At 44.4% G+C, this 27,572-nt stretch overlaps 1 protein-coding gene and 1 long non-coding RNA gene across 8 annotated transcripts in view; one reads left to right on the top strand and one right to left on the bottom strand.

Annotated features, from left to right (window-relative positions):
* Positions 1-27,210, top strand: part of Bcl11a (BAF chromatin remodeling complex subunit BCL11A) — a 95,583-nt gene extending 68,373 nt beyond the window's left edge. For 2 of the 7 annotated variants that reach the window (XM_029483870.1, XM_029483869.1), the window contains exons 3-4: positions 11,839-11,940; positions 16,900-21,704. In XM_029483870.1, the coding sequence (XP_029339730.1) occupies positions 11,839-11,940; positions 16,900-18,920 (2,123 nt within the window). In that variant the 3' untranslated portion in view covers positions 18,921-21,704. Of the gene's footprint in view, positions 1-11,838; positions 11,941-16,899; positions 22,195-26,352 lie in introns of those variants that run through there. The other 5 variants (XM_021176053.2, XM_021176055.1, XM_029483868.1 and 2 more) reach the window with 5 other exon arrangements.
* On the bottom strand, positions 20,736-26,416 carry LOC110304628. Its single transcript, XR_002379092.2, has 3 exons — positions 26,320-26,416; positions 22,368-22,558; positions 20,736-20,814 (listed from the first exon to the last, which is right to left on the bottom strand). It is a non-coding gene; the product is annotated as an uncharacterized LOC110304628 (long non-coding RNA).
* Positions 27,211-27,572: the final 362 nt, after the last annotated feature.

The raw sequence follows: 27,572 nt of genomic DNA on the forward strand, positions 1-27,572 counted from the left end.
CTCCAGCAACTCAGTGACAGTAGTTCTCCAATAGGGAGACACATTCTCCCTGTGCCAGACTCCTGAGAACTTAAGCACTCTCCTTGGCCTGGGCAACCTGGTATCTGGCCTTCGGAACTGGACAACATAGTTTTGGTTCTTACAAGGATGGACCATCAGTTGGTGAACCAATGGAAGGCACATGCTGATGACAAGGACCTAAGTGCTATAGAGGACAGGCCAATACTCTGTGACCCCTGCATTGTCTAACCTGTGGTCCTCATACCTTCAGCCCTCTGGACTTTGTGACACTCCTCTTGGTACAGAGAGGGCCATCACCTCAGTGGGGCCTCTTCCTGGGGAAGTCCGCAGCTTGCTCCACACTGGAAGAACCATTAAAGTCAGCCAAGAGCCGCAGGCCATAAATGCAAGATGTGATTTAACAAAAGCAGCTTTTGAGTGGGAAAAGCTGAGTGCAGTTGTCCCAACCTGTCAACTTCAGAGTTCTTTCCTCCTCTCATAAATCAAAAAACGGTTGGTGGAAGGAAGGGGTAGAAGCGTTTCATTTTCGGATTTTGTAAGAAAATAAAATCAAATCAAAAGAGCCTGTCCCACGCTGGTACCTTGCATGCCAGGTTTCAGCCTGAGGCAAATTTTTGTGGCCATGTAATAAGCCTTTTTAAAATGGTGACAGACCCTTGACTCTTTGGCTTGAATTATATTGATAAAAGACATTTGATTGCGTTAGAGCTGGGGCAGGAGCACAGGACGCTTCTTGCCCTGTCGGCCTCTTTGAAACAGTGTCAGCCTGCTGTCCACCCGATGTATCACCTGACAAGGTTTGAGTGCCATGGCGGCAGAGATCTGTGGCTCTGTGACAGGGGGCTTTCTACTTGGCAGTTGAAGGTTGAGGAACGGAAGAAAAGGGATTTCAGCCTGAGGGGCTTGTTAAGGGAGAGTGCAGTGTTTGACATGCAGAGCAGAGTTGAGGGGTCTTGACACTGGGGCCTCGAGGTTGGGATGGCATGGAACCAGAGCATTTCTGGAGAACCTCTCCCCAAGCAGTTGCAGAGTTTTAAATATTGGCCTGTGCGATCCCACAAGCTCACCTTAGTGCTATGGCCAACAGATTCTCTATTCCACACTCCAGTTCCCATGTGGATGTTTCTAGGGCGTGGAAATGGAGTAGATGCATGTCTAGTCTTAGTGTGAGGGCTTTGCAGGTATTGGGTATTGTAGGTACCCCTCCCTCTGCATCAGCAGAATCAGTAAGCCTCAGAAGAGCCAACAGAACCCCACCTCTGAGGTGACTGACCTGTACCGGTCCAATTCTCCCTTTTGCCCAGGGACTGCTTTTTGGATTGGTCAGTTGTAGAAGAGAAGGATTTGAAGTTGGATAAAAAGTGAGGAAAATAACCAAGAAGCTAAGAAAACAGGCCTATTGTTCTATGAGAGAGGTTAGGGCTGCCCCTGTGCCTTGGCTGTGCCAAAGTGCTGAGGGATTGAGGCAGCACAGTGGCTGCTGCCTGTCCAGAGCAGAGGCCTGATCTCAAAGGACGAGCTGTCACTGGAGAAGGCCCCGCCTCACAGTAGAACCTCCTAGATTGAGCCTTGCCTCAGGCGAAAGGGCGGCCTAGTTCTGATCCCAAGGAAATGTCAGAACCTGACCTGCTAGACCATTTTCCTTGCCTTTGGAGCTTTGACTCCTTAAATTAGCTGTGGTAATTTCTGAGTGGCTCTCTGTTAACCATGGGGCATAAGAGATTTTAATTCTAGAGAATGGCCAGATCTGGTTCTTGGAACCTCTTGACAAGAATATCACAGAATATTCAATTCAGTGCTGGCCTTTTCCCATTTCTCCTGAAGTGCAAGCCAAGCAACTTCAGTGTCTGACAGGGTCGTGCAGTTTGCTGTGGTCCATCTTGAGGTCTTGAGGTAAATGGTGAGGAGTCATGTGCTCAGAAGGTGAACAGGGGTCTGAGGTCCAGCCTTGACCGCAGTACTCAAACAGCATACAGGGGCCAGGACACACACTTTCCTGAAAGGGACCAGCTTTGAAGACTGGTATTCTGACCCTGTGCAGGATGCCTGCCTGATTCTTCTTGGGGGTCTTCCATTCTTTGAACCCCACCTCCTTTAAAGAGTTGTTCAGCTCAGTCCTGGAGTGTAGCCTAGAAATTTCCCCAGCCAGCTGGGTTGTGTTGACTGGGCCCTTAACATGTATGGTCCATGGTCTCTCCCTTGTCACCCTTGAAAAAGCAAGTTTGTTCTTTTAGCTTATTCTGCATTTTCACAAGGCTCATTAAATGGGGACACAGAGGTATACAAACATTTGTTTGAGTTGACACAGATAAAGAGGCTAGGGTGGGTCTCTTCAGAGGAGTTGGGAAGTTGTGTGGTTTGCTGGCTTTGATGGACGAACCCTCCTCTGCCTTGGCAGGTATTATCAGAACTAAATGGTTTCTAAACAAATGACTATTTTCCTGGATCTCACAGCCCAGATACTTTCTCCTCAGCTCAGCTGGAAATGGCTATCCACCGCTCTAGCATTTAATACTTCACTGGGGGTGTGGCTCTAAAGGCTTCCAGGTGACCAAGACAACAGTTTCCTACCCTCCTATTCATGTTTTGGGGGTAGGATATTTATGAGCGTATTTCTGTGAGGCTAGACCAACTGACTACAACAAGAACCATGCTCGGGGCTGCTTTTAGGTCTGCTCCCATGGGCACTGACAGCAATTTTGCCCAACTTCCAGAAGGTCCAACACACAACCAAGATTCCATCACTTTTAACTGATAAAGGGTAATTTTTCTCATTAAGTAAAGATTGTTAACTTTTCCAAAGGTTTCTCAGCAGGGTTTCTTCACTAGTGTGCTCCCCACTGAATTTAAAGTGTTTGTTTATAGATCATTAGCTCCTTGACAGAGGGGATGTTTGCAGGGGGGAGGTGCACATGTAAAAGGTAGAATGTTAGAAGCCCTGTCAAGTTTTGGTGATCCCAGTAGAGTGGGGAAACTTCTGAAGTTGTATCTGTTCGCTGATGTGATTCAGTTTATACAAATTGGTTTTCCATTCTGGTTTTCCATGCTGATTGAGGGCAGGAACTACAGGGCACCTGGGCCTTGCCACCCTGTTGAAGGTGGCTGGGGAGAGACAGTGCACGCTTCACTGAGCAATGGTGCAGGCTCTGCCTGTAGCCCTTGCTCGGCCACTGTCCTGGCATGAGCCACAGGGACCTTTTCCCTTGACATTTCGCCTGGGTATGTGAGAAGTTTCTTCCTGGTTTTCTGACCTCACCTCTCATTGGCTCAGGACTCACTTCTCTGGCTTCCCTCTTTGTCCTGCAGAGGGTGAACTTTGCAAATCTGTGCCCACAGAGGCTGAAAACCAGGGTCACTTTCTCTGCAAATTAGCTTGGTCATGAAGCCCACAGTGTCCCGTAGGACCCAGCAGCCAGCTGCTACCATGGCTGCAAGGAGTCTTGGACAGGCGTGGGAAGCAGAGAGCAGTCACTCAGTTGATCCAGTCTTCTTTTTAAAGTTGAGAAGACTTAGTGCCAGAAAGAGGATGGGATTTATTCAAAGTGAGAAATGGATGGGATTTATTCAAAGTGAGAAATAGCTGGGGAGTTGCAGAGCTAGGACTGAAGCACTAAGGTTCCTGGCTTTGTTCCAGCAAGAGAAGAATCCACGGACAGGCTGTGGTAAGACTCGGTGCATTGACTAAAGGAATCTTTTTTTTTTTCTAAAGCCTAAATCTTATAAGCTCAGACTGGCCTAGAACTCATTATGTAGCCTAGGCTAGCTTCAAATTCCCCATCCTCCTACATCAGCTTTCGGAGGGCTAGGATTACAGGAGTCACAGTCTTCACAAACCTTGCAGTGTCATTGTTAGCATCTTTAAACGTCGTTCCCAAACGACGTTTAAAGTCATCTCCATTTACAGAAACAAGCAACCTGGGAAATGCATTCAATAGAGTCACACATCTACAATCCTCAAATAAAGTCCTCCAGTGGTCATCAAAGACCCCTGCTTTGGCTCCCCTCCCCATGGGTTCCAAGAGAAGAAAGGGTAAGTTTGGAGGGAGACCATGTTGATGATGGAAGACACAAGGAAGTGTAGGGAAATCTCATCATTTCTCCACGGTTGTTTGTTAAAAATGGTTCAACAAGTACAAGGCCATCTTAAACTGGCACCGAGACATCTGAAATAGATTACTTAAGCTGGGGAGGCAATGGCTTCAGAGAAGAACATGGCTGTCAGCACTTGGCTTGTCTGCCTCGGGAATAAAGCAGTCACTTTAGCAGACCACCCACTGCTGTTAGAAGAGAACTTCAGGTTGGGGTGGGAGTGAGGCAAACAGGACAGGTGAGCTTTCTGGGAGTTTGAAAGCACTCCACATGGGCCTGTCCCTTATTTTAAGAAAACGTGGTATTTCAAAGGATGGAGCTAAAGATGTCACATTTGGATGACCAAACCCACTGCTGTCGCCCGGATGAACGGCTGTGCAGTATTTTAGCTTGAGTGCAGCTGTCTAGTGAGTCCTTTGCTCTAGGTGCCATGAAGCTGCCTTCTGCAGAGCCCCACCATCTTATTCTTGCTTTTCTCTGGACTTTACAAGTCTATCTTATAAGTCAACCTCTTGCCCAAGGCCCCCCTTCTTTCTTCCAAAGTGAAAGACACCCAGGAATCTCAGTCCAGTGGCTTCTGTATCCAAAGATTCTTCCAATGTCAGATTAAAAGTGCTCTTAAAAACTGCATCTATCCTGAACATGTACTGATTTTTCTTGCCATTATTCCCCAAGCAGTACAGCTCTTTTCTTAATCATTGGCAACATTTTAAGAGATGATTTAAGAATATGGAAGAATGTCCATACTATGTGCAAATATTATGCTACTGTATAGGAAGGATTTGAGCAGCTGCAAATTTGGGACCCTGACGCCTGTGGATGCTGATATGCCACAAGAACTTTTCTCCCTTTGGGTTTCACAGTCTGTGCCTTTCTTAGGACATGGTTTCTGTGCTGAGAGTGGGGCAGCTTCTGCTCAGGCTTTATCTTCTGTGCTGTATGCAGGCTCTGCAGGACACACTGAGTTTTCTTTGTATGCCCACAGAAGCCAGACCATAGCTTTGGGCATTGTGGGCATTTGGTAAATATGTAAGAATGAACGAAGGGAACATATCCTGAAACACACATTTCTGCATAGGGAGATACATGGTTAAACAATCAAAAAAACATCATTGTAAGACAATTTGTCTCTTTATTCAACTGCCCTTACAGTCTCCTCAAAAAGCCCCACTATTCTAAGGCAAAAGCATAAAGTGTAATAAAATTTATCTAATTCACGATCAAGTGAAAATACTTCGGGCCCAGAGCCAAAGAATATTATTGGAGTGAACTTTTTTCAACACCCTAAATTTAACCAGCTGGAATTCTTTTTTTAAGAACCATCCTATTCAACCTTTTGAAATGAAAGATTTGCCTTTTAGTGGGAAATCTGCATTTCAACACAGAGATGGAACACAATGTTTCTCTGGTTAGTTATTCTTCAGAAAAGCAAGTTCTTCCTTTTTTTTTTTTTTGAATTATATGCTTTGCTTATGTTAAAGACACAGATTGCAAAAAATTTTGTTTAGGCCTGACAGATTGGTAGCTTGCATTTTTATAGATAAGGGGGCATGGAAGATGGCATCTTGTCCTTCTTCCTTGTTGAGAGGAGGCCTAGCACAAGACCTCTGAAAAGGAGACATTAGCAGCCTGTTTGGATAATCACAGGTCTGAAAGAGGAGAATTGGGCATAGAAATAAAAAGTAGAGACTTAACGGAGTGGTGCAATCAAGCCGCTGTGTAGCATCAAATACTGTAAGGACCACCAAGCTTCAAAGAGGGACATCCCAGAAGGTAGCATGCAGGATGTGTTCTCGCTTCTGCATTTGCAGGATGGCTTTTAAGAGACTCACCGGATGTGGTGGTGCAATAATTCAATCCTAGCATTTAGGATGCAGAGGCAGGCCAGTTTCTATGAGGCAGAGGGCAGTCTGGTCTACGTCGCAAGTTCCAGGACAGCTAGGGCTACATAGTGAGACTCTGCCTCAAAAACAAAAATAAGAATGAACAAAACAAAGATCACTTTGACTTAGTAAGACCTCAGCCAGTGGGGAAAAAGAAACAAAGGGTAAAACACCCATTCCAGAGCCAAAAGCAGCAGACCTTGGCAATCTCAGAATGATAATTAGGAGTTCTTCATGCAGTGACATAGCTGCCATGTGTTCAATCCAAGTGAACACAGCTCAGGACGTGGCCTGATCTGTTCTAGAATGCACTGGTAAATCAGAGGCTTTAGAAGGAAATGGTAGCCAGTGTAAAATGCAGGTCAGGAGCTAGAAGTAGCTGACCACGAAGCATATTTAAGGGCTGGGTTTGATTTTCAGTTAGATAAAGAAGGTTCTAGACTTAGACTACTTTCTAGGAGAAGGGAAGACTGGAGGATTGTGGAGCTGAAAGGACTGTTCTGTGTTCTGGCCATTACCTCTCACAGTGGTTTGTCATGCACTCTCTTATGGAGGATGTAAGAAGAGAGAGCATAGCTCTCCAGGCTTCTCACTTGGAGGCACAGTCAGCTACATGTGTACAGTTAAGAGGAAGATACCCACACACATTTTAGAGAACAGCAGACTTCATGTATTCTGGAAAGAGGACTGGGATTTTTATTATAATATTACTTGAGGGGGGCTTGCTGGGCAGGGGGTCAAACCCAGGGTCTTATACATCCAGACTAGCCAAGTGCTCCAGCACTGAGTCACATCCTCAGGCCGATGCTCTGATCCTGAAGCACTGATGAAGTGTGTTGGAAATGATGCTCAGGCTTAGCTGTTCCCACGTGCTGTTGCTCGGTGATTGATGAGCAGACAGCCATGTGGCTGGACTTAGCTGTTCCCACGTGCTGTTGCTCGGTGAGGAGCAGACAGCCATGTGGCTGGCTGTATTACATGCCCACTGCTTAGCTGCAGAAGCAAGCAGCATGGTAGCAGTCAAGAAATCTTTGAGATGTTCTTAATTTAATAATTTTCAATTTGAGAGGATTTCGCTGAGGATAACCTTGTGAAAAGTTAATATCCAATGACTATAGAAATGCAAAGTGACCAATATATAACATTCAGTCAGAATCACTTCCAATTGTTGCTTTGGGATCTGGAAAATAAATCATTATTTTTTATTCAGTCATAAGAAAACTTTACAACCTAACAATATGTAAGCCATCTGTAAGACTCCACAAGGGCCTTAAAGGGAACTTTTTGAAGAGACAGTTTGAAAAGCCTTCTACTCAAGGAGCAGGAAGCATTTAGGAACTTTCAGAAAAAGTTGATACACCACACAAGAGAGTCTGGAAAGAGGAAGGCAAGTCCAGTCTTACCTGTGTCTGCGTGGCAGGTCACCACCGCTGCTGTAGGAAGCACTTGAAAACTCCTGTCTGCCTGACGGATGATAACTGGAATGTTGTCTCATGCAGGCTTCTTACTTGGTAAGGAACTTGGACCAATTAGATGAGTGATGGATGGACACAGGATAGACTAGAACTTTGAACTCCACGGAAGGACCTTTAGGAATTCCCCTGAGTTTGTCTCTTAATCCTAAAAGAGTAGGGTCATGGAAGGGACAATCTCATGGTCCGTGGGTCTCTCTGCTTATGACTGTCAAAGCTTTTGGTTTCCTACCTACTCTGTATTTTGTGTTAAGTTGCATTAGACTGATGGCTGCTTAAGGTAGACATTCCTCCACCCTGTGCAGCTTCTGATCTGATGACTTTGAGGTCAGTCCAAAGAATCTACATTTCCAACAAGCTCCACGATGAAGCTGGTACTGGGTCTGGGTCTGCACTTAGGAACCATTCACTAAGAGCACCTACAAAGAAACAAAGCAAGACTTAATACATCATCATTTCCCAGACAGCTAAGGAGCCCACTCCTCCCTGGGGAGAGGAGGCTGGAAAGGAGGAGTCCTCAGCCAGCTCAGTGCTCCTGCTCTTCCAGGGAAGGCAGAACGGCTCTTGAGTTGATGTTCAGAAGCATTAATTGTGACACTTTACTTTGCCTAAGCTGTGATGAAACAACTCAAGGCATCATAGCAAGAAGTTAAACCCTAGGGAGGCTATTAACAATTTAGCATTTCCAGTTCGTGTGGGATGTCGATTATCCTTGCTAGGGAGAACATTAAAGGGTGGTTTTAGTGTAAGAAGCAGCAGAGCCACTTGACTCTCTTCCTGGAGAGGACATTCAGGCTGTCCCCAGCCCCTTGTCTCTGTCATGATGACCGTGACCCTGTGCTGTTTTCTAAAAACAATTACTGACTAGGGGCACTACTTTGTTTCCCCTGAACTGGTTTGTCTGCCAAGGAAGAAGAGGTAGAGGATGTGATAGCAGGGTGGTTGGTCACAGGCTCTTGCTGCAGAGCAGGTACTGTGTTCCGGTTCAGAACACTGGGGGTCAGTGTCCTTAGGCCTTCCGAACGCCTTGCCACAAAGCTAGGCTGACCCGTACCAGTAGAGGTTGGTAATTCTGCCCAGTGAGTTAGAAGAACGAGGACTTGCTTTTCTTTTGGAAAATTAGTATTTTGTAATTTTGGTACGGGTTGGGGGTGGGGAGGGCTGCACATGTGTCATGACATATGGAGATCTGAGAACAACTTGTGGGAGTCAGTTCTGAGACTGAATTCAGGTTCTCAGGCTTGGCAACAAGCACATTTATACTCACTGGGCTATCTCTCTGGCCCAAGAGAACCTTCTTTATGGGCACTTCCCAGCAAGTGAAGACCACAGCAGAGGGAACAGAGAAGGGGGAACACACATTGAAATCTGGGAACTAAATCAGGTCTTAACTGTGTTATGACTATGCACAGGACCACGGGCAAGACCTGTACTGTCAAGCCCCTAGTCTCCTATCTGTAAAATAAAGACACAGATGGGTGTGAACACTGAGGTTTCATACAACGCCAAGAACAAAACTCCAAAGAAACTCAATGTGGATACTCGCATGCTTTGGTCACTGAGACCTCACTGGTCCTTGCTGCTCTGAAATTACCTTGTTTCTTGCTAACAGGTTAGCAGGCATCTAGCAGCGCATGTGCACCATCAAGCTGGAATTTGTCTAACAGCTCTCGCCTTTCTTGTTGGAGGTACTGGAGTTAAGGTCTCTCCCCAACGTGGCAGGGAGTTTGAATTTGGACTCTCCCCATGCAGGGGTTCAAGGACCTTGTTGCTTTTGTGCTGGGGTCACGGAAATACCTCAGGTGTGTGGTTTTCTGAGAAAAGAATTTCATGCTCTGCCACAGAGAAGCTGGCTGAGACAAGAACAGGTGCAAGAGTGGATTCTCAGGTTTCTCCTGAGAGCTTCAAGAACTTAGCTGGCAGCTGATTTTCTTTTAAACCTCACTCCCAATTTAGCACAAACAACAAAAGGGACACATATTTGTTTCTTGAACCAAGTCTCCCACAGTTACAGGTTCCTTTTTGTGGTTTTATTTGGGCTTTGGTCTGAGAGGAGACAGTGTCTTCATAGATGGTCTAAGGCAGAGGTTTCCAACCTTCCGAATGCTGTGACTCTTTATTTATTACAGTTCCTCACGTTGTGGTGACCCGAACCATAAATTATTTTCATCGTTACATCATAACTGTAATTTTGCTACTAATATGAATTGCAGTGTAAGTATCTGATAATGAAGGATATCTGATATGTGACCTATGAAAGGGTAACTCAACTTCCTACCCCAGGGGTCTCGGCCTACAGGTTGAGAACCACTTGGTCCTAGGCTTGGTACGTCTCCATTTCAGCACAGCAATAGCAGGTTTCTTCTTCAGGCTGTTGTTATCCGTCAGGTTCCTCATAAAAGGGAGTCTGGTCCTGCAGTCCTGCCTCTCACTTGGTAACATGTGTATAATGAGATCACAATGCATTTCTTAAACTTTTCCACTTGTGACTGCTTTTCACCTAAGTTTTCAAACGACTCAGTATGCACTTGCATAAAACAAATGTACAAATCAAATTTACTTAAGATACATTACAAAGAAATTATTTTTACGCAATTATTTGTTATGTATATAATCTTAACATTTACTAACGGCTAATGCAAATTTGCATACTAATAAGATGGATGGGTGTGTTTATTTTTACATAAATAATGAACTCTTGGCTTAGTATTTGGTACTACAGGATGGAGAGCATCTCAGAGTTTTTCAGAGTTCATTGATATTTTGATTTTATAATCACTAATATTGAGAACCAACTTCTTATAAATATGTAGTTCAAAGTGGCAGAAGTGTGTTTATGACTGTTTCACAAGACGCTGGGGATTCTGAACTAATTTAAAGACTAATTCTAAGTCGTTTGTTTTTTCTTCTGAAACTCAAAAGTTAGTGATTCAAGTAATGTTTTAAAATAAAATATTCTATGTATCGCCATATAATCCAAAGACAAACTAATTTGCCATACTGAAGAATGGCAGTGGGAAAGTGTGGGGTCTTTGTTTTCTGTGACTAAGCCATTCCATTTCCATAAGAGGAGACGACTCTGTGTGCAGCAAAAATTCTGCAGCTAAGAGCATACAACACTGTGGAGCCTGGGTCAGCAAGGCAGTGCTCCTGGTGCTTCGAGGCCTGAATGGCCATGCACAGTGTGACATGCACATGCTGTGTTTTGGAACCAAGACTGCAGCAACACGAAACACTGGGCAACTTCCAACTACTTCTGAGACAACAACCTTCGACATTCTTCTGCCACTCTGAACTAAGCATTTATGAGAAGTGAGTTCTCAGTGTTAGTTATTTGAGCCCATGTAGGGCTGTGACCCACAGTGGAGGAAACTCTCCTACACCTGCTCACTGGCAACGCTTCCCAGTACTGTTACTATTATTTGCCCTACTCATTCACCATCAAACTCAGCTTCTCTGACCTCCACCACAAGGTCATCCTCTCCAGGGGCAGTTAGCTGGGGTGTATTGGGGGACATGAATACGGAGCACAGGATTCCCAGGGCTAAAGGTGCTTACCTGGCTCTGTGATGCGTACTCGGTGAGAACTCGCCTTGCCTCAGGGCACGCAGTGGGATGCAGAGCATAGGCCTTAGGTTTGATGCTGCTGCTGGATACTGGTTTTTTGTTTTGTTTGTTTGTTTTGTTTGTTTGTTTGTTTGTTTTTTGCCTTGTCACTTTGTCACATTATCCTTCATCTGAAGGGATGTAAGGGTCTTGTCCAAAGTCATTTAAATATTAAAAGACTAACCTTCATGCTCATTGCTTTGTATTGTGGAGAGGCCTACCTCCATGGGGTAGGCACTGACAGGACTCTAGAGTGCAGTCCTGAGTCCTAGATACCTGCAGTCTGAGGAAGCTAAAGAGTGCTATTCCCTGAAAGAGAGGGTGGGTCGCAAGCCTTATTTCCTATTAGCCGATTGTTTGCATGGGGTTTGTCTAAAGTTGGTGGATGCATGTAAGCCAGCCTTGCAGATAAATTCTCTTTTCCCCTGGTCTATCCATGTTATTACCAATCTTCTCCTTGCTGCTTATATAGATCTTGTAACAATCAACTAACAACAAATAAGCAAAGGGACCCGAGAAACAACCCCTGCCTCATACTTCAAACCAACCCCTTCCTTGTTGTCCAAAAAGACCAAAATTAAAGACAAAATGAAACTGGTGGGAAACAGCTCTCCACTGAGGTTTGTTTGGGGCCCTGGGCCTGGTACTATCTGCAAGGCTGCTGTAATGATGTTAATCTATTTTAATGGAAGGGAAATGTGATATCCTGTGGTTTACGATGCTCATTGTTTATGGCGGTGGTGCTTGACTCTGGGTTTCTTTCACAGATAAACTTCTGCACTGGAGGGGCCTGTCCTCTCCTCGGTCTGCACACGGAGCTCTAATCCCCACGCCCGGGATGAGTGCAGAATATGCCCCGCAGGGTATTTGTAAGTTGAACATTATCTCTTCTACAAATGTCCATGTGTATAGAGATGAGGGTTTCTAGAAATTAGCCTTACTGTTTAAGCACTGAAGGGAGTTTCTTCTAATACAGACTGGCACCTGCTATGTATTACTTCATTAATCACTTGGCACCAGCCCTCCCCCTACCTGTAGTTGAGAGAGAGAGAGAGAGAGAGAGAGAGAGAGAGAGAGAGAGAGAGACTTTCCCTCCCCTTACCTGGCACCATGGCTGGTGGCTAGACTATCTTTGTGTTCACAGCCAATCTTACTGCTGGACACTCACTCCTACTGCTTTGTAGATGCTTTGACTTGATTTTTTGGCATGCATCCTTCAGAGAAGCCAGAATCACAGGCAATTTACAGTTAGTCCGGGGGTATTATAATGCATGTTACTTATGCATTCACATGTGTATCTGAACATAGTATATTTACAGATTCACATGGTATATTATGTGTACATATATACATACATACAGATGCACAGCACATAGAATTTCTTTTTCTCCTTATTTTAGAGGGAGATATGCAGAGATGTAGGTAAAATGTGAAGAGCCCACTGTCGCCTTCTCACACACATGCCTCTAACTTTTATAGCAGGGATCTCTTTATGAAATTCAGATTTATTTATTTATAAACATGTTTTCTGAAAGATGTCTTAGAAACCAAGTTGGCTTTCTTCTCTGTGTAAAAGTGTGTGGTATGAGTCACACATGGCCAAAGTATTTGAAGGAGGAGTTCATCCCCACCCCACACACACACATACACCACACACAGACACACACACACACACCACACACACACACATACACACACACACACACACACACACACACACCACACACCACACACCACACACCACACACACACATATCACACACACACAGAGGCTCAGGAGAAAAGGGATGCATTAATATGGCAGCTAATGTTTATTTTCAAGAAAACAGAAAAGAGCAGAGCAAGGTGTGGAGCACAAATGCTGAAACTATGAATGCTTCCTCTCAAGGGCTGGTCACTACCCTCAGCCATCTTGTGAATGGTGTCTGCAAGGGAGGTCATGCCCCTTGAAAGCAGATTCAAAGCCTCCTGGGTAATCCCAGGTAACAGAGACATTTTATAGGATTTCACAAGCTTCTGGGTCCCCAGGGCTTAGGGTAGGCATGTGGGTGCCTCATCTTCTCCCCCATTCCCAGCTGGACCTGAGCCTGGCTTAGGTCACAGAACACAGAAAGTTTAGGTGTTGGCTTTGAGTCCCTGCATGGTAGCTAGGTGGGGAGCAGTTTTCCTTTGCTAGGGGTGTCTAGGGTCTGCACTTGACTGAGGAGATTGAGGGGGTCAGTGGAGGGCAGAGTTGAGAAGCCAAGGACAGCTTAGTGCTCTGAGACCTGGGAGCTCTGGATGATGGTTAGAAAGACCTGATGTGGATGGAGGTCCTACTTCCTCCACGATACTTGAATAGTGCATACTGACCAGTACAGGAGTAATCAGAAGAAGGCATGTGGCATTGGGCTGTGGGCTCCACACAGCCCTACAACAAAGCTAGTGCCCATCCTCATTAGCTACATGGACCAGTCATCCTTGGCATTCAGGGCCCTTGACGTTGTGGCCTTCTTGGCCATGAAAGTGTAACTGACATAATCCCCCCACTTGCCTCTGTTGCCAAAGCCTGCATTTAGGCTGCCATGGACGTTCCTTTCCAAACCGTGCTGGGAGTATAATCTGGTTAGGTACACATACACACACACACACACACACACCCTGCATGCACCCATACACTTCTTTAAAGGTCCTGTTTTTAATGTTGTTTCACATGTAGGAATCCCAAGGCCCAGGGACATTTCAGTTGGGCACCGAGTCACAAGCTAGGAAATGACATTAAGGGGCCTTATCATAGACCTCTTTTGTTCTTTCAAATTGCGAGGCCTCAGCCACATGACTTTCTCATATTGATGACACATTTAGAAATGGAGGGCATTTCTTCTCATAAAATGAAATAAAATACAAGACAGTAAGTAGGTTGGCTAACAGCTGGGTTTAACCCTTTGAGTGCCTTGAGTTCTTGTACTGGGGAGGGGCAGGGCTCAGTTTATTGCTTTAAATCAAAACAATCCTGGTAAATGCCCAATGAAGCTCTCAAAGTGAGAAGTTGATTTTCATCAGAGTAAATGAAGAATATTATTATATTTTACACATCAATAAATCAATGTAGCCCTAATTTTGCCATGCAGGAAATCAATTCTGGTCTTTCTAAACCATCAAAGATGTTATGAACAAAGTAATTTCACAAATTGCAGCGAGTAACACATTTATTGATGACTGCAGTTTAGGAATTTAGAATCCGTGAGCACTGTAATACAATGCGGTGCGCCAGCATGAGCCGAGAGAAATGCAGATTCCGTGGTGAAATGGCAATGCATCGCTTGCTATTAGTGGACTGGTAATAATTACCAGCTTCTGAGCGGCTCTTTCCGTGTAATCTTCAGTCATTGACATCGTGATTACAGTAGGTGCCCTTGTGATCTAGAATATCTAGTTGATGGGAACATGGGAAGGCGATAGTGAAGGCTGTGTGTGTGTGCTCATTATAAGTTCAAAAGCTGTTTCCTCTGGCCCCGCGTGTGAGGGGAACGACAGCGTCGTAGTGTTGTTAACCTTCTGTAGCACAACCACACAACTGGCTCTGGAAAAGAAATTTTTAGAAAGCAAAATAAAATGGCACTTCGTTAAGCCTCATGGGAAGCTAACAGATGAGACTCTCCATGTGCTTAGAGTGCCCAGAATTTGGCTCGTATCAGGGGCTCCATCTTGGCACATTTGAGACCGTCATTGCTAATTACAGCCCCATTCCCAGGCTTTAAGAGAGTATAAGGGTCAAAAATGATTTTAAGGCATTTGGAGTGATGAAAGTATTAAGGGTTTGCTTCAGCTGAGTGAAGCTCCTTCGTTACAGCCCTCTGATTATTAGGCTAAATACACGAGCAGGATCCAGAGTCCTAGGGAGGCATAGAGGAACGCTATGGACGATCACAGTCGTTGGAACCAGATTTTTTTTCCTGACCATTTAGAGCCCAAGTCATTGTTCAACAACAACAACAAAATATGAAAATACTCTCATTGAAGCTTTTTATTTCTCTTTGAAGAAAAGAGGCAGATAATGTGATTCTAATGTCAGCATTTTCTTTCAAAATCTCTGCCTTTCTTCCTCCCTCCACATTAGACAAATGTTTGAAACCTAATTTTGGTATCTTACCATCTAATCTTGTTAAGGAGATTTCCCCAGGAGTGGGCTATATTGAGTGAGATTATAAATGCATTGTAAAGTAAATTACAAGGTCAGGGCAGGAGTCCATTATTTAGACAAGCGCTTGAGCGAGGCTGGCTTGCTTTGGAATATGAATGTTTGGGGCTCCTGAGAAGACCTTGGCAGCTTTTCTTTCTGACTTGCTAAATGGAGGAATCATATAATTGATGAATTCCTTGTGCCCACTCCTTAGCTCCCTGGTGAATTTTGTTCCATTGAAAAAGTTACTTAGGAATGCTAGCCATGGGTTAAGGGACTGTTCTAGCCTCACATAGGGAGAAAGTGTATTTCTCAGTTATACTTTAAGCCCTGGCATTTTTTTTAAGTGTCTGGGCCATTAGCTAGACTCATCCTTGTGCCTAGGCCACTGTCTCTTCCACATCCTTAAATGTTGCAGTTGGCTGGTAAACTGTTGGTTACTCCATAAACCCCATATATGTGTGTGTTGGGTTCCTTAACATACATATATATATACACATACATATATGGGAATATATATTTAAATTTAGCTATCAGGAAAAAAATGAATGAATTTTGTGAAGTCAAGCCTGTCACCTCTTTGCCAAAGTGGCATTTACCACTCTTGGGTTCTTTTCAGTAAGAGAGAAACAATGTGACTTGAGCAGGGCCCCTCTCCAGACAGCTTGGCCACTGGCCAAAGAGTTGACTAGCTGAACTGTATCTTTCTGTTTCTTTCTCAACTGGAGCCTAGTCTCAGCCGAGGGCGCAGGATGTTGTATAATTTGGTTCACGTTGTTAGCCTCTCAAAATAATGAGGCTGCGGCTAGGGTAGCATTGCTCAGCCTGCCGCCTGTCATGGTGCTGGCTGCCGCCACTGCTCCTACAACCAGCATGCTGGGTCTGCTGAAGTTGGCACCAGCCACTCCTAACTTCTCTACTCTCTCTTTTGTTGAACTGGGGAGAATGCCTAAGGATTCAATACAGCTTTTCAGTTAAATCAGAATTACATTTTTCTTTTGAGATTTTAATCACAACACCCCCCTTGAGATTAAACATGGGATTATAGGATGTTAAGGAACCCAAGACAGGCCAACAATTAGTGTGTTTCCAGTTGAACCATGTAGGGTCAGAGAATTATATTGATTTTTGACCTTCTCTTTTTGATATCTCTATGTAGTAATATTGCCTTGTTAGAAAGTTAAGCTCTCCTACGACCCACGGGAAAGTGGACTAGGACCAGAGGAGTCAGGGTGCAGACGTTTTCCTTCGAGACATCAAACTGACTCTGGCTTTGGCCTTGTCTTGTCTCGGTACCCCATTTAACCAATGAGACAGTGGCACAGAGCTGAAATGACTTGCCCACAGCACAGCAAATGGAAGACATTTGCTGAGACCCCTGGAATGGAGTGTTCCTTTTAACATAGCCTGGACCAGTTAGGACTTTGTGCTATGGGGCTTGAATATGGAACTCTTGGAACTGAGTAAAATGTCACGAAGACTAATTTGACAAATATTTGTTGGGCTCCAGACATGGAAAACAACACGTCGGCAGCAGGGTAGGTGGGTGAAGGCTGAGGCTTACGAGATGGGGCCAGGAGAGGCTGGTTGTTGGAACATGAATAAGCAATTGCTGATGCCTGCCTCAGCGATTAAGCATTGATGTTGGTGTTGTATTGTTTTGCAGGTAAAGATGAGCCCAGCAGCTACACATGTACAACTTGCAAACAGCCATTCACCAGTGCATGGTTTCTCTTGCAACACGCACAGAACACTCATGGATTAAGAATCTACTTAGAAAGTGAACACGGAAGTCCCCTGACCCCGCGGGTTGGTATCCCTTCAGGACTAGGTGCAGAATGTCCTTCCCAGCCACCTCTCCATGGGATTCATATTGCAGACAATAACCCCTTTAACCTGCTAAGAATACCAGGATCAGTATCGAGAGAGGCTTCCGGCCTGGCAGAAGGGCGCTTTCCACCCACTCCCCCCCTGTTTAGTCCACCACCGAGACATCACTTGGACCCCCACCGCATAGAGCGCCTGGGGGCGGAAGAGATGGCCCTGGCCACCCATCACCCGAGTGCCTTTGACAGGGTGCTGCGGTTGAATCCAATGGCTATGGAGCCTCCCGCCATGGATTTCTCTAGGAGACTTAGAGAGCTGGCAGGGAACACGTCTAGTCCACCGCTGTCCCCAGGCCGGCCCAGCCCTATGCAAAGGTTACTGCAACCATTCCAGCCAGGTAGCAAGCCACCCTTCCTGGCGACGCCCCCCCTCCCTCCTCTGCAATCCGCCCCTCCTCCCTCCCAACCCCCGGTCAAGTCCAAGTCATGCGAGTTCTGCGGCAAGACGTTCAAATTTCAGAGCAACTTGGTGGTGCACCGGCGCAGCCATACTGGTGAGAAGCCCTATAAGTGCAACCTGTGCGACCACGCGTGCACACAGGCCAGCAAGCTGAAGCGCCACATGAAGACACACATGCACAAATCATCCCCCATGACAGTCAAGTCCGACGATGGCCTCTCCACAGCCAGCTCCCCGGAACCTGGCACCAGCGACCTGGTGGGCAGCGCCAGCAGTGCGCTCAAGTCAGTGGTGGCCAAGTTCAAGAGTGAGAACGACCCCAACTTGATCCCAGAGAACGGGGATGAGGAGGAAGAGGACGACGAGGAGGAAGAAGAAGAAGAGGAGGAAGAGGAGGAGGAGGAGCTGACGGAGAGCGAGAGGGTGGACTACGGCTTCGGGCTGAGCCTGGAGGCTGCACGCCACCATGAGAACAGCTCTCGGGGCGCAGTGGTGGGCGTGGGCGACGAGGGCCGCGCCCTGCCCGATGTCATGCAGGGCATGGTGCTCAGCTCCATGCAGCACTTCAGCGAGGCCTTCCACCAGGTCCTGGGCGAAAAGCATAAGCGCAGCCACCTGGCCGAGGCCGAGGGCCATAGGGACACTTGTGATGAAGACTCGGTGGCCGGTGAGTCAGACCGCATAGACGATGGCACTGTTAATGGTCGTGGCTGCTCCCCCGGCGAATCGGCTTCGGGGGGTCTGTCCAAAAAGCTGCTGCTGGGTAGCCCCAGCTCGCTGAGCCCCTTCTCCAAGCGCATCAAGCTGGAGAAGGAGTTTGACCTGCCCCCGGCCGCGATGCCTAACACGGAGAACGTGTATTCGCAGTGGCTCGCTGGCTATGCGGCCTCCAGGCAGCTCAAAGATCCCTTCCTTACTTTCGGAGACTCCAGACAATCGCCTTTTGCCTCCTCGTCAGAGCACTCCTCGGAGAACGGGAGCTTGCGCTTCTCCACACCGCCCGGGGAGCTGGACGGAGGGATCTCAGGGCGCAGCGGCACAGGAAGTGGAGGGAGCACGCCCCATATTAGTGGTCCGGGCCCGGGCAGGCCCAGCTCAAAAGAGGGCAGACGCAGCGACACTTGTGAGTACTGTGGGAAAGTCTTCAAGAACTGTAGCAATCTCACTGTCCACAGGAGAAGCCACACGGGCGAAAGGCCTTATAAATGCGAGCTGTGCAACTATGCCTGTGCCCAGAGTAGCAAGCTCACCAGGCACATGAAAACGCATGGCCAGGTGGGGAAGGACGTTTACAAATGTGAAATTTGTAAGATGCCTTTTAGCGTGTACAGTACCCTGGAGAAACACATGAAAAAATGGCACAGTGATCGAGTGTTGAATAATGATATAAAAACTGAATAGAGGTATATTAATACCCCTCCCTCACTCCCACTTGATGCCCCCCTTTCACCCCTTCCCCATTGTCCTTCCAGCCCTACTCCCTGTAGGATTTTTCTAGTCCCATGTGATCAAACAAACAAACAAACAACAGAAGTAATGGAAGCTAAGAATATGAATGAGTGCTTGTCACCAGCACACCTGGTTTTTTGTTTTGTTTTTCCTTTTTTTTTTCCTTTTTCTTCTTCTTTTTTTAAATTTTAAATCCTTTATGTTCTCACCGTTTGAATGCATGTTTGGGGCAATACTATTGCATTTTACGCAAACTTTGAGCCTTTCTCTTGTGCAATAATTTACATGTTGTGTATGTTTTCCCCCCCTTAACTTAGACAGCATGTATGGTATGTTATGGCTATTTTAAATTGTCCCTAATTCATTATGAGCAAACATGTTGTTGCTGTTTCCAGTTCCATTCTGAGAGTGTGAGGGAGGGAGGGTAGAAAACAACGCATGCTGCATACATAATTCTGTAATACAGATCATGTGCGGCTTTATTTTATAACATGAGGAGGGAAACAGTGTTTGGTTTAACTAACCCTCTACAGACAGAACAGATAGCACTGAAAAAAATGTGCTAAATGTCTGTCTCTAAAGGGTTACATGTATTAATTGGAGAGGGAAAAAAGGCCTTGAATTGACAAATTAACAGAAGAACAAGTTTATTCTATCATTTGGCTTTTAAAATGAGTGCCTTGGATCTATTCAAACCATGTTGATGGTTTTTTTCTGCTTGTTATAAACTTGTAGCTTAATCTAGCATTGGGTGAGGTAATAAACTTTAGGATCTAGCATGTAATTCTGTGTTGTATTTCTCACAACAATGGCTACCTAAAAATATGACCCATTATGTCCTAGCTAATCATTGATTTTTGCCTTTAACTTTGTGAACAAGACTGATTATACCAGTATAAAAGCTACTTTGCTCCTTGTGAGAGCATAAAAGAAATGGGCTGTTTTGCCTAAAGTTTTATTTTATTTTTAAATGGTTATCAAATTGAATGTGAAATGTGCAAAGGCCCTGGAATGTGATGAAATACATTAGCAAGAAGTTCATCTTATGACAATACTTGTTTAAAATGATATATTTAATGAAATTCTGGCGCCAAAAGAAGTAGATCCAGCTCTAGTTGGTTGTCGAGTGGACAATAAAATGATAAAGCCCTTTAGAGGACATTTGAAAGAACAGGCTGATATGATGAGAGAGAGAGAGAAACAGAAAACAGTAGTGATTGGTTAGCACAATGTAGTACTGTTTGCCATTTGAAACTAGAACAGGTGTATAAGCGACCAGCGATACAATGATGATTAACTATGAATCTCTAAGACTTACATTTAATGTGACAGTCTTCAAAAAGAAGAGGAAGACCTCTAAGAGCAGCAGTATCTATGTCTGTGCTCCCTGGAAGTTGTACTTCATTTCTTTTCCATACACTGTGTGCTATTTGTGTTTAACATGGAAGAGGATTCGTTTTTATTTTGTTTTATTCTTTCTTTCTTTCTTTCTTTCTTTCTTTTTTCTTCCTTCTTTGTTTTAAGCTAGCATCTGCCCCAGTTGGTGTTCAAATAGCACTTGACTCTGCCTATGATACCTGTATCTTTTCTCTAATCAGAGATACAGAGGTTGAGTATAAAATAAACCTGCTCAGATAGGACAATTAAGTGCACTGTACAGTTTTCCCAGTTTACAGGTCTTTATTAAGGGAAACGTTGCAAGAATGCTGAAAACAATTGAACACAATCTCAATGATGAGCATTAAAAAATAATAAAAAACAAACAAACCTAAAAAAACTAAGACAGACGTTGCCAGCCATTTACTTGACTATTGAGCTTCCTCACTTGGATGCAACACTGCAAGCGCTGTGGATGGAAACAACATACTTAACATAGAAACGAATGACTCCTTTGCTTCTACAGTGCAAGGATTTTTGTACAAAACTTTTTTAAGTATAAATGTTAAGAAAAGAATTTTTAAAAAGACACTTCATTATGTTTAGGGGGGAACAGCATTTTAGGGTTCCATTGTCTTGGTGGTGTTACAAGACCTGTTATCCATTTAAAAATGGTAGTGGAAATTCTATGCCTTGGATCACACACCGCTCTTCAGGTTGTAAAAAAAAATGAAAACAAAACAAAACAAAAAAAGCATACATGGGGAAAGGTTTAAGATTATATAGTACTTAAAAATAGGAAAACGCACACTCATGTTGATTCCTATGCTAAAACACAGTTATGGTCTTCTTTCTGTATTTCTAGAATGGTATTTGAATTAAATGTTCATCTAGTGTTAGGCACTATAGTATTTATATTGAAGCTTGTATTTTTAACTGTTGCTTGTTCACTCAAAAGGTATCAATGTACCTTTTTGTTAGTAGAAAAAAAAAGACAGGCTGCCACAGTATATTTTTTTAATTTGGCAGGATAATATAGTGCAAATTATTTGTATGCTGAGAGAGAGAGAGAGAGAGAGAGAGAGAGAGAGAGAGAGAGAGAGAGAGGTGTGACATTGTACAGAGAAGCCATATAATGGCGGTTTGGGGAGCCTGCTAGAATGTCACATGGATGGCTGTCATAGGGGTTGTACATATCCTTTTCCCCCTTTCCTGCTGCCATGCTGTACGCAGCACTGCAAGCTAATAGCGTTGGTTTGTTATGTAGTGTGCTTTGGCCCCTCCTCCCCGCTCACCCCGACATTCCAGCATCTTACCTTCATATGCAGTAAAAGAAAGAAAAAAAAGGAAAAAAAAAAACAACAACAATGTTTTGCAGTTTTTTTCATTGCCAAAAACTAAATGGTGCTTTATATTTAGATTGGAAAGAATTTCTTATGCAAAGCATATTAAAGAGAAAGCCCGCTTTAGTCAATACTTTTTTGTAAATGGCAATGCAGAATATTTTGTTATTGGCCTTTTCTATTCCTGTAATGAAAGCTGTTTGTCGTAACTTGAAATTTTATCTTTTACTATGGGAGTCACTATTTATTATTGCTTATATGCCCTGTTCAGAACAGAGGCACTTAATTTGATCTTTTATTTTTCTCTGTTTTTATTATTATTTTTTTTTATTTGGATGACCAAAGGTCATTGCAACCTGGCTTTTTACTGTATTTGTTTCTGGTCTTTGTTAAGTTCTATTGGAAAAACCACTGTCTGTGTTTTTTTGGCAGTTGTCTGCATTAACCTGTTCATACACCCATTTTGTCCCTTTATTGAAAAAAAAAATAAAAAAATTAAAGTACTATGTCAGCTTCTTGTGTCCTCATTTGACACACTCTGTAAATTACTTTCAACAAAATAACAGGTTTTGAGAGAAGGCCAGTTAGTCTTTTTCAGGGTCATTTCTATGGGCATTTTGATGTGTGTATTATACCCTCAAGGAGCATAATATACTTACTGTTATTAAAATAGACTTACCTCAAGCCATGGAAGTACAGGTTTAGATCAGTTGGAAGGTAATTCTTGTTCACTGTTCAAAACTTCTGCTCTGTCCTTAGTGGGATCCACTAGGTACCTGTGAGCCTAGGAGCCGCCCCTCAGTTGTCTCCTTTGGATTTTCTGCTGTGCCTGTTGTGTCTAAAAGTCCTTTCTGTTCTTCCATTATTTCCCTATTTTAGAGTGTGATGTCAAAAAAGGGGATCCTTAAACAAATAGCTCCCTATTCTCCATAATGACCTTTCCTCATAAAATGACCTTCCCCCCCTCAACCCTAAACATCCAGAAACAAAGGTAGCAAATATACTAAATCTGTTAAATAATAATAATGAAAAAAAAGGGGAGAGGAAAATTATAGGAAGAACAAAACAAAAACCAGCAGCCAAGGATGAGCTAGGTCTTAGGAGGCCACTACTGAGCACCTTGTATCATGCTGGTGGCAGATGAGGGTAGATAGATAACCTTCAATTAATTATCTTTTCATGTTTTGCAATGGCTTGAAAGGCAGGTTAGGTCTGTTTTAAACGTTCACTCCTTAGAAATCCATGTTGTTGGTTTTCCAACTACTGCGTGTTGCAGCTTCAGTTTGCTTTATTACACAGCCTGCGCCTCTGTGGTGCTGGCTCCCTGTTTCCAGCATAGGTGAATGCATCCAACAGCATTTTTTTTTTTTTTTGGTAAAACCCTGAACAAAAGCTGTTCTGTTGTCCTCCCGTGGTAGCGTTTTTCGTTGCGTGGTTCTTTCCCAATGGTGACTGTGAAGTGGCCTCTCCGTGTAATGCCTTTGATCCAAAGCCAGGAGACTTTTATCTTTTTAAGCATCAGCAAAGTAAGGTGTTTGGCTCTTACTTTTATTTTTTAAGTCATTTTTAGTGAGAAAGGGGGCCTCGCTGATGGGAGTTGGGAAGACTTACTGTACAGGTGGTGAGATGGGATGGGATGAGAATCAGGCACCTTTGAGAGGTTGGTATTTGTCAGTGAACTGAGGAAAGATACCTGTGTTTTCAGTTGAGTACCAAACTAATTCCAAAACAAATAGGAATATTTCCCTGTGCCTTGTCATCTGTAGGTGACCATGGATGCCTCACCAGATTAAATATCCACTCAGCTTCTGCGTGTCCCCATCGTGCTTTCGCGGCAGCTCAGAGTGCAGCTGTGCAGATTTTATACACAGTACTTATTTTAATTCCTCGGTATACGATGCTCTTAGTGTAATTAGATTTTGCATCCTGACAGGCAGAATTAATGGTGGATACGATATCCTTATAAGTTGAGATATCTTAAATCAAATTGGGAATGGAGAGGGGCACAAATATCTGGTGATAAATCACAGATTATGTTTGATTTACATGGTCCCAAAGTTAAATAAATTTGTTGAGAGACAGCTTCTTCAGGCTCCATCGTCTTCCGACTTCTTGCAACCTTCTGATAAAATATAATTTCTGAAGCTCAGCAAGCAATGGGGGCATGGAACTTTAGACCCCAAGACTAAGACTTCCACGTGACATTTCCTAGCCTGAACCCAAACCCTTTCACTTGTACTAGGAAGGAATCTAAAAACACAAGTTTCCCACTGTGGCATGCATTCCTGTCACTGAGAATTCTCAGTTAAGTTTCTGTAAATCTTGGCATACCAGTAGAATGTATGTGAACCCCTGGCACCTAGTATGCTAAGGATTTTTTTTAAAGCCCTGTATTTGAGAAAAAACTTAATAAGCGGGAATACTGCAAATGATATTATTGCACATTTTAACCCTAAATGCTCCAGTGTAAGGGGGCCCTTCCTGAAACCATGTTCTCCCCTCCTGGTAGGCTCTTCAGGAAGTCTGAATCCAACACGTTTTAAAGGTTGCTAAGACATGGGGTGAACATGAGACTTCTAGTGTACCAGCTGGAGCAGGAAGTGTGAAGTAGTTGATTTCTTTCCCCTGGGGTGTTCTGTGGATAAAACTGTTTATTTAAATACCATTTTGTATATGCAATAAGTCCACATTGTATATATTCATAATGGTTGAAGTGAGAAATCAGAAAGAAGTGGTGGCAGGAAGGGCGGACTAGATACCATTTCATCTGCAAACGTAAGGAGACAAAGCTGCTTATCCACAGACATTGGGGGCGGGGCTGAAAGGTACCAGGATTATTTGGGAGTGTCCTCAAAAGAAACTGAGGAACTCCTGAGCACGTCGCCCCGAGAGCTAGTTATATACCCTCTCCCCGACACAAGCATGACTGCTGATCCCTGTGGCCGTCACTATGGAATGGCTACTCCCTAGCAGGTTCCGGAGTTGTTTTTTTTTTTTTTAAGTTGTGAGGATTTTTGCTGCAATTGGCAGTGTTCTTTCAACCTACTTGGGGAATGATTATTTTGAGAGAATGCTACCATTGAAAGCCATGATCTCTATTCAGTGTCTTCCTGAGCATCTCCCAAGGCTTGCCCAGAACTTTTTGTTGTTGTTGTTTTGTTTTGTTTTTAAGAAACAGACACTAGAATGCATAGGCTGTATCCCAGGGCTGTTGCCCCAGCACACTGTAGACATGGTCCTTCGCCAGTCACATTTGCTCTCCTGCAACTCACTATCCTGTTAGCCCACTATGTTATAGCACAGGGAATCCGCCTTTGGGGAAGGAGTTCTAATTCTCTGTGTCGTGGGAGCAGCAGACCCCTCCCTCCCTCCCTCCCTCCCTCCCCCACCTCCCTCCCAAATGGGAAAAGGAGCCAATGCAGTTCACAAGGGTCATTGTACTTAAGTAACCAGACTTGACTGAACACAACTCTATGATTGATCCAAATACTGTTTTTCCTTTCTGTCACATGGCAAAAATCTATGTAAGGAGGGCACATGAATCTACCGCATTGTTCACAGAAACAATAAAGAAGAGCAAGTTAAACACCATCCCCAACATTTCTTCTAATGCAGAAGCCCCTGGATACCTAGAGGGCTGGGTGTGGTTTTGAATAACAAGGAATATGGTGCACACTTATGCTGTACTTGGCCTATTAGGTCCTTAAGTATAAATAGTGGGTCAGACAAAGGGGTTTGGAGGGGCATCTAAAAGGCCTCAGGGGCAAGTGGGTTCCCCAGAATCCACCTGGTCACAGCAGGCCCCTCAGTCCAGGTCTCCACTGCTCAGGGGGCGCTATATGGGAAGACAGCTGAGCTCCAGACCCCAGGCCTCCTGCATCGTGAGGTCAGGGGAGAAGAGGCCCCAGGTCCCTGAAATTTCAGGTTACCATGGCAACGAGTCCTGTAATGGCACAGTAGTAGCTGCCCTCCCCAGCACATCTGTACTCTGAGGTCACTGCGTCAAGTCAATGTCCACAGCAAAGGGGGATCCCGGAGGAACGTTGCCACTCCTGTCCCTTCACCATTATGGTTCCCCATGACACAAAAAAGACAAATAAAATCCCTGCATGTTTGAAAGAAACTACAGGCAGTTTGGGTGCAATTTGAGGGCAACTCTTGGGTTCTGGTTTCCTCTTGAGAGACTGTTCACCTCTTTCTTGTAAATCGTTGGCTGCCTTGACGTTGGTGACATTTCATGTTTTTGTTGAGCTGCTTTTACATCAATTTTGATTTTTGTTTCTTTATAATTTTATTATCATTTTAAGAAAATGTCTCCCTCCCCTCCTCCCTCTCCCACTATCCTTGACCAAAGGACTGTTTTGCTACTACGTTTTCTCAGTTGTAAGGAAGAGAGTTTCCTTTCAGGTGTGTCTTAAGTTTGGTAGGACTTCCACGTCTTGGGATAGGGAGTCTGGGTCCTCGGGGTAACAAGGCGGGAGGTGTGGGAAAGCACCTTGGCGGTGGGACTATCCAGGGAGGGGAGAGTACATTTGAGGTCACGGCAGTGGCTCAACCTGTGGTTGATTTAAGTCATAATGTTAAAAAGCTAGCACGAGACCAGAAAGTCACCAGGCCAAGTCACACTGTACCTTTTCCTTCCTCTGTCTCCAACCTCTTTCCAGGTCCTTCACACACCCCCGTTCGGCGTAGTACCCCGCGAGCTCAAGATGTGTGGCAGTTTTCGGATGGAAGCTCAAGAACCCTTAAGTTCTGAGAAACTTTGAAGCCCCCAAGGGCGGGGCGGACATGCGCCGCCCAGCCGACGTCAACGTGCTCCGTTATCCTGCTAGATTGTGATGTTTTCTGACAGTAGCCTCCAAGAAGACAAGAGTCCTGCCGAGTCCTCCCAGCCTGGGCCTGCAGTGCCATTTTATTTATATTTTTTAATAAAACGTAAAAACAAAAAAAACCAGACCCACATTGGAACAGTGAATCCGTCCCATCCAGAGGGCCCTAGGACTGCCGCAGTTGGAGCGACGTCCAACCCTTTTGAAACCAGCCAACCTAATTACCCGTACTGTGGAAATGAGCATGACCCCTGACCCCTTGTTTCTATACATTCTATGTTGTCTTTTAAAAAGTGTGCTTAACATTGACATAATAAATGTCGGAGCTTTAGGCGGTGTGTGCTTGTTTTTTAATTTTTAATGCTTGTAAGACAATGTGGCTGCTTCAGGCTCTATGTCTGTGTACTTTTTTCCTTCAGAAGCTCATAGGGTGGGCAGAAGGACCAGACTCAAGTGCCAGGCAGGAGACCTAGGAAAGGAAGTAGGCTTTTCAGATGGCATACATTTTCAAAGAAAATCAAAATGCAAAGCTAGGGAATAAATCATAGTAATATCATAATTAATGTAGTAGCATTGCCGTTTATTAATGCTGACGTGTGTTTTCCTCTCTGACTTATAATTTGCATACCATTAAATAATGCATAAATATGGCACACTGAATCCTTTTTCAAATACACGCTTTTGGTGACTACCATGTAGGGTCTGAAGTTGTCTATAATATAGTTCAAGAAAGATAACACTGCTGGATAAATGGTAAATGTTAGGTGTTGCTTATGAAATATTCTGACGTTAGGTAGGATTCCAAATTTCTAGCAAAAAAAGTCTTAATACAGACAAACATGAAACTCTAATACATCAGAAAATATGAGGAAGACCTTAACAAAGGAGATCATTGCTGGAGGGAAGAGGTGCCCACCAGGACAATTCATTGCCAACACGGACGGGTGCCTCATATGTCAGAGATCAGTAACTGTAGTCACTCTAAAGATAGGTGCGAAATTCAGCAAGAACTTTTCTCAGTTTGGTATTTTCCACTGTCTACAGATCCAGAAGAG

This window comes from Mus caroli, chromosome 11 (assembly GCF_900094665.2).
Source record: "Mus caroli chromosome 11, CAROLI_EIJ_v1.1, whole genome shotgun sequence".
NCBI lineage: Eukaryota > Metazoa > Chordata > Mammalia > Rodentia > Muridae > Mus > Mus caroli.